The 12,406-nt window shown below is 38.6% G+C and overlaps 1 protein-coding gene across 3 annotated transcripts in view; it reads left to right on the forward strand.

The window, feature by feature from the left end:
- Positions 1-12,406, forward strand: part of LCA5L (lebercilin LCA5 like) — a 280,078-nt gene that overhangs the window by 254,703 nt on the left and 12,969 nt on the right. For 2 of the 3 annotated variants that reach the window (XM_072740540.1, XM_072740539.1), the window contains 4 exons: positions 1,883-2,220; positions 2,503-2,649; positions 6,678-7,192; positions 9,319-9,456. In XM_072740540.1, the coding sequence (XP_072596641.1) occupies positions 1,893-2,220; positions 2,503-2,649; positions 6,678-7,192; positions 9,319-9,456 (1,128 nt within the window). In that variant the 5' untranslated portion in view covers positions 1,883-1,892. The remainder of the gene's footprint in view (positions 1-1,882; positions 2,221-2,502; positions 2,650-6,677; positions 7,193-9,318; positions 9,457-12,406) is intronic. The other variant, XM_072740541.1, reaches the window with a different exon arrangement.

Below are 12,406 nucleotides of genomic sequence, written 5' to 3' on the forward strand. Positions count from 1 at the left end.
CTTCTTGTATTTTCATTTTCTCTCCATTTTAAATTCTCACTTTAGACAAAGGCTTATCAACAGTATCAAAAGTTTGTGTAAGGGGCACCCAGCCCACTCAGTCAGTGGAGCATGTGACTCTTGATCTCAAGAGTTGTGAGTCCGAGCCCCATATTGGGCATAGAGATTACTTTAAAAAAGTTTGCAAAAAAAATAAAAAATAAAAAATAAATTTAAAAAAGTTTACATACATTGGAATCACTCTTTCTAAATTACCGTGGATCTGGGCTATCTATGTGAGAAGCAGTGTAGTAGCTGTCCTGAGCTATCTTGGAGCTGGACATTGTACCTCAGAGAGCTAACTTTCCTATGAAATTTTTGTCTTCTTGGGGAGTGTGCAGTTAACTGTGGGCCGTCATCTCTCCCAGGGCCCTTAGGTCAAACACGAAGAACGGCATATTGCAGACCTTGTGGAGTGTATGTAGGAGAGTTTGCGTGAGAGTCATTGTCATCCAGCCTTGTTTGTGACACAGATTATTCTGCTCAGTCAATTTCAATACTACTGTCTCTGCTCTATACCAAGAATTTTTAAGATAAAGTGGAAGTAAAATACAGTAACTTATTTTTAACTGAATGTTAGTTAAGCAGGGTGCTAGGAGCAAAGTGCCAAGGAGTTGTTTTAGCTCTGTGGAACCCTGAAACTGTGTGAAAGTTGCTTTGGGGAGTAATTCAGTAAACTACAACATTCCTAATCTAAACATTCCTGAAGAACTACTATGTTTAAATCCCCTTATATTGTACTGAATTTGAATCAGATCTACCTGAAATAAAAGTGACTCTGTCTAGATCTTAATTAAATTAAGCTTTTCGGGCATTGACTTTGGTTACAAGGACTTTGGACTGTGTGGTATCTTTTGTCCCTGATGAGACATTAGGATCACATCATCAAATTTCATTTTCAGTTTTAGTTTTTAAACACATTTCTTTGAAGTCTGCTTTACTTTATTGCTGTTTAATTCCCAAGTAAGATTTTGCTTTTTCACATTGAATATTTAAATTTATAATAATTAGACAAACTTAGTTTTGATTTTTCCAAATCCATTATAAAAGTTTGGCCTTTGTGTAGCTGCAAATACATTTCTTTATAAAAGAAATGTAAACTTCCTGCTGGATGGATTGTCTTCAAAAACGTTCCAACACTTGGATGATTTTCCCATGCAAATCAGCATGTTTTTCTGAATTGCTTCTGTCATCATATAGCATATAATTAGGGAAGTCATATCCATGATGGATATGGATCCATCATGGATTATAATAATCCAAAGGAAGCACAGAAAGGAATGCAAATCTTTTAAATTTAAATATAAAAACTCTTATGATCATGGATCAAGTTTACATCCCTGGGACCCACTATTACTCTTAATTTTAGAATGAATATTAGCTCTAGAAAACTAGAAAACTATTATATAGTTATATATTAGCTCTAGAAAACTAGAAAACTATTAATCTACACTGACTTTCCTAAGTGTTGCACTTCACACCAGCCATCCAAACTTGGCAATTACAGTCATTTTCTTCGAGGCAAAAAAATGTCAACATTCTTAGAGAATGAGGATATAATTCACTAATTCATAAATGGTTGTCATTGTTGTTCTCAGATGTGAACTTTATCTTACATTATCTGTGAGTTTCATCTCACCAAAGTTTGGTCTCAGGAGTCCCATATCTTATGTGGAAAAAAAAAAAAAAACATAAAAACCAAATTGAGATTTTTCCAGAAAATAACTTCAATAGAATGTGTTGCTTCCCTTTCCTAATCCTTCATTTATAGTTAAATATACTAAAGCATATGTTCATTTTAATGTCAGTAGCTATACATCTAAAAATACTTTTCTTCTGTCAGGTTGTTAACTATGTCTCTGGCTGGTCCAGCAGAAACAGACGTAGCCGGACACCTCCCCAGTGTGGCATTAGGACCCAGTAGGATGGCTGCAGAGAGTGAGAGCAGCCTGGGTGCAGGTGACTGTCCCAGGGGCAGTTCCAGGTGTGCCTCCGACAGGAGTGTTGACTATAGCAGATCTCAGTGTTCCTGTAGAAGTTTAAGTTCCTGCTGTGATTACTCAGAAGACTTTCTCTCTGAATGTTCGGAAACTGCTCTTAATAGAAATTATTTAGAGAAGCCTGCGTTAAAAGAAACGGACAAGAAGAAACAGTATGTTTCTAAAATCTCCCAATCTAAAGGTAAGAAACAATATTTCCCAAGGAAGACCAAATTTCTGTTTCTAATGACATTATTATTTAATGCACTCGTATTTGAAGTAGTCCACATTTAGTTTTATTGCCCTCCCATATTTTAAATGTGTGTGTATATATATAAGTGAACTTTTATAGAAGAAATGAGGTAATAGAGAAATTAAGAATAGTGACAAGATGGCAAGAAGTTACGCTGAAAATGTAGAGCCTAGCCCTCTTGCACAACCTATCCTCCTGGGAGCCTACTAGTGAGGTTGGTTCCGTTTTTAGTTAACAGGTGGCCTCATTACAGAGTACCACGATACTTGGATCTCACTGGCTACTTGCCTTTCATCTCAGCTGAAGAATCAAGGTTTGAACTGCCAATGAAATGTAAAAACCGGTTTCAACACCCCAAGAAGAGGGGCTCCAAGTCCGGTGAGGCAAAGATCATCCTTTGAAACAGGGGTGGTTCAAGAGGCTGTTAATAATATCATTCCCTCATGGACTGTGAGAGTACCAACACCATCGCTCCGTAGCTGTCCAAACTGGAAGGAGCCTTGTGACACCCTTGATCTCACTCCCTGCCTTCCTGCCCGGACCATGATGACTTGCTCCCATTTTAGGCAATCCTAAACTTATAAATATCCCTAATCTAGAAATAGCTGAAACTTTCTTCCACTGTGACCACCAGAACCACCATCAGTCAACAGTTGGAAAACACTTAACTATATAACAGTATATGTGGAACCTGCCTTACTGTCCTGTTTACCCCGTATCTCCTACCCCTACCCCCAGCCTTGAGTGACCAGGTGTACCTGGGACTCCCTATGCTACTTTTGGATCATCTAGAATCTTCAAGTCCCCTTCTTCCTAGCTGTAGGGTAGGGATTCTTAATCTAAGACCCATGTCTGTGGACCCCATGAAAATCTTTGCTTTTATCTATTTGCATTTGTGAACTTTTCTAAGGAGAAAGACTCATGAGCTTCCAACAAATTGTCAAAAGGCTAAAGCCCCTTTCCTAGAGAGGCGAGAGCCTGACACTCATTGGCAAGGCCCAGGGTAGGAGATGAAAAGTCCAGTTCCTTCTCTCACCTGGGACTCTGTCAAAAGAAATCTGTTAGTAGTGGCATTTGAAAGATTATCACAACAGAACCCACATCATGGTTAGGCTTCGTGGTTACAATCCCTTATCCACATCTGTAATTTACAAAACACTGAAAACCAAACATTGTCTTTGGCACCTAAACCGATTGGGCAACAAAAACCTGATTTTAACTAACATGAGGCTGATTTTTATTTACTTCACTTAGTAGGAATAGTCCTATATTTCACAAAAATATTCTTTGGTTAAAGTGTGCTGTCCCCAACCCTACTGGGAGTACTATGGAAAATACTGAATATGCACCAAAATAATAATAATCATTCAGAAACAGTCTGTCCCCAGTGTTTTATGAGAGGGATCATGTCTCTATACATCTTATATTAATTCTACACTTTTGTGGGCCTGTATGAAAGGCAGTTAGCATTTATACAACTGTTTCTGTAGGAACTGCACTTTGAGTTCTAAGTACCTGATAATTTAACTTTTAAAAACTGATTCCTCATTTATTCCACAAATATTTATTGTGGTCATAATTTGGCCATAATACCTGGTCATAAATTTGGACCAATTAATTTTGGTGCAACCAAATTAATCTACCATTAATTATGATTAGTCTACCAGAGTAGATTAATCATTAGGCCAAATCTGCCTTATAATATAAAATGAGAAATTGTAAGAGACACTTAACTCTAGGAAACAAACTGAGAGTTGCTGAAGGGGAGATGGGTGAGGGATGGGGTAACTGGGTGATGGGCACTAAGGAGGGCACATAATATAATGAGTACTGGGTGTTCTATGCAACTGATGAATCACTAAATTCTACCCCTGAAATTAATAATATATGGAAAGGAAAGGAAAGGAAAGGAAAGGAAAGGAAAGGAAAGGAAAGGAAAGGAAAGGAAAGGAAAGGAAAAAGGAAAGGAAAGGAAGAGAGAGAGAGAGAGAGAAAGAAAGAAAGAAAGAAAGAAAGAAAGAAAGAAAGAAAGAAAGAAAGAAAGAAAAGAAAGAGAAAGAAAGAAAGAAAGAAAGAAAGAAAGAAAGAAAGAAAAAGAAAAAATTTTATCATCATCAGTATGTGTAGGTTAGTATAATGAGATACAAAATCATTAAGGACTAAACCCTGTTTCAACTTTCCATAACCTTGATTAGTATACAAGTATGCATAATGTGTACAGTATGAATATCACTCAAATACAAGTGGTATATTTATCTTCTGAAGCAAACAAGTCTGGCTCATCCTCCTCCCAAGCACCCACTAAGGTAGGCAAAAAATTCAATCTCAGGCATGTTTGGGGAACAGAGGGGGTGTGGATGGCCTTACACAGACAAGAACACTTGGGGAAGGGCTTCTGGTCCTTCATTCTTACCAGTTATATGTTCCTTGTCCAAGCACACGTGATCATGAAAAGGCTGACACCTCCTGTTTGTTTTTCAGAGTACCTACGCCCTGTACACACACTTCATCCTGGGGCCTTGGCCAGTGCTCCCATGGCCACAAGGATTAGTCCCAGGCACCTACTCATGCTGAATCTGCCTTCCCATCACTCGAGCACAGCAGAAGTCAGGAACAAGCCTCCACTGCCCGCAGAACCCACCACCCTTCATCTTCTAGTCCCAGGGAAATCCCTCTCTCCTCCGGGTCACACCACCCAAGAGCTGTAGAACCTTATAAGTTGGGAGTCAAGCTGCAGTATGCTGGACATGGTATAGGACATGACAGTCCCCATCCACCCTGTTTTATTTTTTTAAGATTTTATTTATTTATTCATGAGAGACACACAGAGAGAGGCAGAGACACATGCAGAGGGAGAAGCAGGCTCCATGCAGGGAACCTGATGTGGGACTCGATCCTGGGACTCCAGGATCACGCCCTGGGCCGAAGGCAGGCACTAAATCACTGAGCCACCCAAGGATCCCCTCCACCCCTGTTTTAATCCAGCCTGATCCACACTGCCTGGGTCTGGGGCTCCCCTAGCCAGCACCCAAGGTATTAAAGTGCCTGGCCTTCTAGTGTCCTAGAGACTGACCTCTGCTTTCCTATTTCCAATGTGCTCAAAAACCCATTCCAAAATACTCAAATATCTAACCAGAGCCCTTACTAAATCATTCCCAATGGGAAATTGGAGGTTGTAAAGATAGCCCTTCAATTATTGATGTGACACAGACACTATGATCGTCACTCCTATGTGGTCCGTCATAGTCATGCTTGAAATGCTTTATCCCCAAAAGCATCCTCAATTTCCGTTGGCTCATTTCCATCACCTTTTCCACCACCTATACCAAATATGTTAAGCCGAGTCTCAGGTGATGTGTCCACACTAGGGCCAATAGCTTAAAGTTAGGACTCCAGGGATATTGTTCACTAAGTATTTTCTCTCTCCAGGATGAAGACTTTGGTTTGTTTGTTTGTTTTTAGACTCTAGAATCTAGTTTCAATCTCTCAGAATATAGATATAATAATATGTACACACACATATGCAGTGTGCACATATATGTACAAAAATGTTGTGCAAATGCTCATACATATGGGACCTGGTTTCTGTCTCACGACTTACTAGCTGTGTGCCCATCGGTAAGTGACTTCACTAAGTATCGGTGTGCTCATTTCTAAAAAGGGATAACAATGCAGTGGTGCTAAATATACATTTGACATACTGAATTTAGTTATATAAGCTTGATGCTTGTAAGCTGGGGGTAATATTTAGATACATTTTGTTTAAAATAGACTTATGAATACAGGCCAACTAACTACTTCCTCTAAAGCCCAAAGTAACAGGAAAAATTGTCTATGTTGGCTTTACTGAGAGATGGAACACCAGTCTATTTCCTCTAAGCAGTTCAATGGGCTTCTAAGGGTCTTTTTGAATATATGAGATCTTCATGTATATCGCTAGATGCTAAGGTGACCCTTGAATTGCCTCATAGCATATTTTTGGAAGGATTATATCAGATAATGTACATAGAGCATTTAGTTCAATGCTTAACACATCATAAACCCTTAGTAGATGTCATCGATTATTATGGTGTTTAGTAAAGCTTTAATAATAGAAATAAGTACAGGTTTTCCAGTCTAAAGAAGATCTGGTTTTCAATCCAATCTGTGCTATTTGTGGTTATAGAACCTTGGACAAATGACTTACAATCTTCAGATGTTAAATAAACTGCTGATCTGAAATGAGGTATTTTGCATATGAAGTCCCTACCCTGGAACATGGCTATTTATTACATGTTCTTTCCCCTTCTAGTCTGCCTGTGTATGTGTGCATGGGTGTGGGCTGGGGCTAGGGGTAACACATACGTGCACATCTGCATATCCATATGCATATTACTACTAATGAACTGGATTATCTGTTTACACAGACAAGAAGGAAATCTCAGTTGAAAAAAAGCACAACTGGAATGCACCACTTTTAAGTTCACAAAACAATATGATTACCCAAAGAAGAGATGCTATGACTCATCGCATACTCTCAGCAAGGCTTCATAAGATTAAGGAGCTAAAAAACGAACTAGGTGATACACATCGTAAATTGGAAGCCACGGTCATAGAAAACCAATTTTTGAAACACCTTCAGCTTAGGCACTTGAAAGCTATAGGGAAGTATGAGAATTCACAAAATAATCTACCTCAAATTATGGCAAAACATCAGAGCGAAGTCAAAAATTTGAGGCAGCTACTTAGGAAATCCCAGGAAAAGGAAAGAAATGCATCTAGGAAACTTCGAGAAGCTGATAGTGAGCTGCTGAAGACTAAAGACGCTTTACAGGCACTGCAGAAGCTTTCCGAAGACAAAAATCTTGCAGAGAGGGAGGAACTTACACAAAGATTGTCTGTTCTTACAACAAAAATGGAGGCAAATGACAAAAAAATACAGGTCCGTACTTCAGAGGCCTAGAAATTGTAATGTTCCAAAATGGACACAGAGAGGATATTCAGGCATCACGCTTGCCCCTGTGCAGTGAAGCATCACCAGCTGCTTTGCTTACAGGACACGCCAGTGATGCTGTCTAAAGGGGAAAGGCGGGAGGGGAGATGTTCCTTCTATGGTCAAGTGAGCTCATTCTGTAGCTGGGCACATTTGTCTAGAAATGACCATTCTCTAAGCCTGTTTGTGTGCTGGAAAGATTGTGCTGGTTGGGTTGGGTTGGGTTGGGTTGGGTTGAATGAAACCTTTTAGAAGCTAACGTCCTACTTCAAACTGTTTATTAAAAGCCTACTTCCCTAGAAGCCTGCCCCCTGCATCTCTCCCACCCTTTTCCTCTGGTCAGTTGTCTAGTCACCACCACACAGACATTGTTGGTACGTTAGAAACAGAAGCGTTTCCCGGATGATGCTCCTGGAAACAGAAGAGCAGAAAGGAACTAAAATCATTGAAACAAATTTGTCGATCTTCCCGAATGGCAGGCACATGGTTGTCAAGGTTTGGGGACTGCGCTATGAGGGATGGTTTGGGAGAGCACCCTGATTATACTGAGAATTCTGCCGATTTTATGTTAGTTCTTACTCTCTATGGACAAACATAAATTTAAATTTACTGCTTAATGCCTCATTATATGATGGTAAGAGGCAATTTTTTATGAACTTGAAATAATAAAATATCACATTCATCTCATCCACTTTTTTTTTTTTTCACGGAAGTGAAAGTTCTTATTATTTCCTCTTTGGTAAAATCCTCCTTTTTCAAAGAGAATTTTCTCACATAAAATGGATGTGTGAGCTCCAGAAAATGATGAGCAGCTCCATATGCCATCATATAATTCATATATTGAAATTCTATCATTTGGCCTCCTAGGTAATATTAGGCCCATCTTAGCACTTTTGTCAGGGAAAAGTAAATGTAGTTTTATCTCATCTACATATTTTTTACATATGCATGTTAAGTTAGTTCATATTTTATATCTGTAACCAAAACCAACAAGAATTCAAGAACTATTTTCTTATCAGATGCACTTGGTTGTATGGGAAGTTTTGTTTGGTTGAAGGGCATTTGGTGGAGGGAGAAAATGTTTATGAGCCAAAACATATAGGTTTTTTTAAATGCTGTTTGGGGAGGGATTTTTATGATTATTTCATCCTTCTACCTTGCCATATTGCCTACTTTTCTTTAATGAGAAAGTATTAATACTATAATGAGAGGCGGGGAGCTTTCGGCCAAGCCTCTGTCAAAGTCCAGACCAGAGAGTTCTGCAATAAAATCCTCATGCTGGGGACACCTGGGTGGCTCCATGGTTGAGCATCTGCCTTCGGCTCAGGACGCCCGGGTCCTGGGATCGAGTCCCACATTGGGCTCCCCTCAGGGAGCCTGCTTCTCCCTCTGCCTATGTCTCTCTGTCTCTCTCTGTGTCTCATGAATAAATAAAATATTTTAAAAATACTCCTCTGTTGGAGAGGATGGAGAGGAGGTTCCCTCACGCCAGTGAGCCCTGAGTGCAAAGGGCCACGGTGCTAACAGAAGTCTCCTGGTCTTAGAATTCCTTCCTCTTCCTCCTTGGGGGAGTGGGGTAAATCTTTGCAGGAGCTTCCAGGGTCAGTCAGCTGATACTCACACCTGCATGGCTGCCCTGCTGCTGGACAGCCCCCAGCTGCTGGGCAGCCCTCTGAGTGCACCTGCCACATTAGCAGATCCTCGTGTAGGCACAGCCACTTGGGTTGAGTTTTAAAGCATGGTGTTATTATTTTTCATAATTAATAAATTATGACATTAAAAATAACATTTTAATAATAAAATGTTCAAAGGTTTGTGAAATCAAATTTCAGAGTGTAAAAAACATTTGGTTTAAAACATATTGATTCTCTAGAGCTGGGATCTGGGGGTCTTTGGCTTTTGTGTCTGAGTGTGTGGTTCCACTTAGTTCTAATATATGTCCCCTGTAGCAGCCTTGCACTAAAATTATATCAAAAATTCACACCTCTCATAAATGCAATTAGTTCCATTATAATTGAAGTCTTTTAACAATACTACATTGGTTACAGAATACTTGAAATATATCCTGTTTTCAGAGCTTGGAGAAACAATTGAGGTTGAACAATAGAGCCTTTAATCGACAGCTGGCCAATGAGAACGGGAAGATGTTAGCAGCTCAAGCAGCTACAAAGACTCTGCAAATGGAAATAAAACACCTTCAACAAAAACTTAAGGTACTTCTTTTAAAGCAAAAATGTAACAAAATTTGTGAAATTCTGCTTCCCAAAGTATCAGAGCTATTCTTTATATTATTTAACTTTAGGAATGTTTCTCAAATTAACTTTTCGCTACAACCATATGAATAGATAGAGGATCTGAAATTACTGGGATGAGTTCACAGCCTGATGAGTGTGTGCTGTAACTAGAAAAATCTCTACACTATTCATTAACAAAACTTCCTGTTACCATTCTCATTTCATCACATGAATTAATATTATTGTGTTTTGTTATCACTTTAATTTAACTTAAAACTAAGTTTTTAAATTTTAAAATTACCTTATATCATTAAAATATTTTGAGTAATTTTAGTGGCCCAAAAATGTATTTTAAATCTCTCCTGGAGGGCAGCCTGGGTGGCTCAGCGGTTTAGCGCCACCTTCAGCCAGGGCCTGATCCTGGAGACCCGGGGTCAAGTCCCATGTCGGGCTCCCTGCATGGAGCCTGCTTCTCCCTCTGCCTCTTTCTCTCTCTCTCTTTCTCTCTGTCTCTCATGAATAAATAAAAATTAAAAAATAATAAAATCTCTCCTGGAAATGCTTGCAAAACTGTCTTTCAATATGTGCTTCAGGGGCACCTGGTTGGCTCAATTGGCTGACAGTTTTGGCTCAGGTCATGATCACAATGTAATGAGATGGAGCCTCATTGATTGAGCCCCATCGAGCCCAGCACAGTCTGCTCGAGATTCTCTCTCCCTCTTTCTCTGCCCCTCCCACCACTTGCACTCTAAATAAATAAATAAATAGATAAATAAATAATTTTTAATAAATAAATATTTTAAAATGAAAAAATAAACTGTGCTTTAATAATAATTATAAATATTTTTTTCTGACTTTCGCTATCCTTCTGCCTTCACAATTCCTAAAATGTCCAATGAGTTGAAAAAGCTAGAGAAGGCACTTAACAATATAGTTCTTTTAAGCCTCCACTAGCAAATCTTTAGCTTGATTCTTTTTTTTTTTTTTTTTTTAGCTTGATTCTTTAAGACAAGATCTTTAACTTTTTTTTTATGACAAGTAGAGAATTCAGATTTCCCAGGAGCCTGGAGAGCACTCAGAGGCAGGGGAAGGGTACTAGGAGAGAAAATTGGGTGTAAATTTCTCCTTTGTAAAGCAGGGAGAGAGCTCTGTTTCTTTCTTCTCTGGAGTCTCAGGAAATTTCAGAGAGAAGAATATGCCAGAAAATAGATGTGGCCATAGCAACTAGCTTATAAATCTTACAGAAGAGGCTTCAAGATCCACTGGTTGAAGCAAAACATTTTCAAAGAATTTTTTAAATGAATTTTGTGCTTTTGTATGCAACGATATGCATATAAATGCTATGCAGTCATTAAAAAAAGTTTTTTGTAGGGTAAATGCTTAATACTTAATGAGATGCTTAATGAAAAGGAAGATGCACAATTCTATGTGCAGTAAGATCCAGATTTATTTACCAAAAAAGAAAAAAAAGAAAGAAATATACCTCTACACATTTCTGTGCTTCTGTATAAAGAAATGGGGGCTCTTTATGTAGTAAAATGGTAATCTCTAGGATACATGAGTAAGTGAAAAAAGCAACACAGAGAAAAGTGTGTAGTATGCCACCATTTAAAAACAGGAGAAATACAAATATATCCATGTAGTTGCTTCTATTTTTAAAAGAAAAGCAATAGTGGGATGACAATGGAAGTGGGGAAACTGTAGATCGGAAAGGGTGATTATAGAACCTACGTTTCCAGGCAGCCTGGATGGCTCAGCGGTTTAGTGCCGCCTTCAGCCCAGGGCCTGATCCTGGAGATCTGGGATCACGTCCCACATCAGGCTTCCTGCATGGAGCCTGCTTCTCCCTCTGCCTGTGTCTCTGCCTCACTCTCTGTGTCTCTCATGAATAAATAAATAAAATTAAAAAAAAAAAAAAAGAACCTACGTTTCCTTGAATGTAGATTTGATTTTGGAACCACATAAAATTTTGGAATCACCAAATACTTTGCACAATTATGAAGCAGAATGAAATTCAAAAAAAATTGAAAAGCATTCCTTAAAAGTCAGAAATCCAATGAAGAAAAGATCACCCAGTGTGTGTGTGTTACAGTGATGGTGTAATGTCACAGAGAGCCGCTATTCCAGGACACTTCAAATGTGTTAATTTCCCTGCACATGCCTACTCAGATATATTCATGGTTGTAGTGTTGGCATGGTTCTTTTGAGACTGTTGTGTATATCCTAATGAATGAAACACTTCATGACTTATGTTGGTGTCACTGAGAACTGGTATTTAGGGGATAGAAGAAAGAAAATAACAGAAGTAAGAATAGGTCAATAAAAACCCTGTAGTCGTGCTTGTGAACTAAAGTGAAAGAATGAATTTATGATAGAATTTATCTTTAAAGATAGATACATATTTCCTAATGTGACCAATTCAGTAGCATTGGATACCCTTAGTGAGCAGATTATGGTCTTCAAATTCCATACCCAACTAAAAAGAACAAGGGCACCTTAAAATTTTTTGAGGTCTGGAGCATGAAATATACCGCATGAGCCCAGGACACACTGTCACACAAAAGCAAGGAAAATGTAGAGAAGGAGTAGTGTGCCATCTAAAATTAGTTATTATTGGCCAAAGATAAGGCAATTTGAAGATCAATAAAGTTACTACATGGGTTGAAACTTATCAAATATATAGAAATCCAACAGTTCACAATGACACTTTAAAAAGCAAAACAAAGCACCTCAGTGGTTAGTCGCCTTTAGAGGAACCAGCACACTATTTCAAAAACTGGTAAATAAAGAAAAACAATAATTTTTACCTTTCCTATATTCAGAGCAATCAAATAGTTTGTGAGGAGGGAAGGTCTTCCTTATAAAAGCATTCCAAATAATGATAAAAAAGGAATGACAAAATAGAAGAGTATCACTATTTTGGAACTCC

This window comes from Vulpes vulpes, chromosome 15 (genome assembly GCF_048418805.1).
Source record: "Vulpes vulpes isolate BD-2025 chromosome 15, VulVul3, whole genome shotgun sequence".
In the NCBI taxonomy this organism is placed as follows: domain Eukaryota; kingdom Metazoa; phylum Chordata; class Mammalia; order Carnivora; family Canidae; genus Vulpes; species Vulpes vulpes.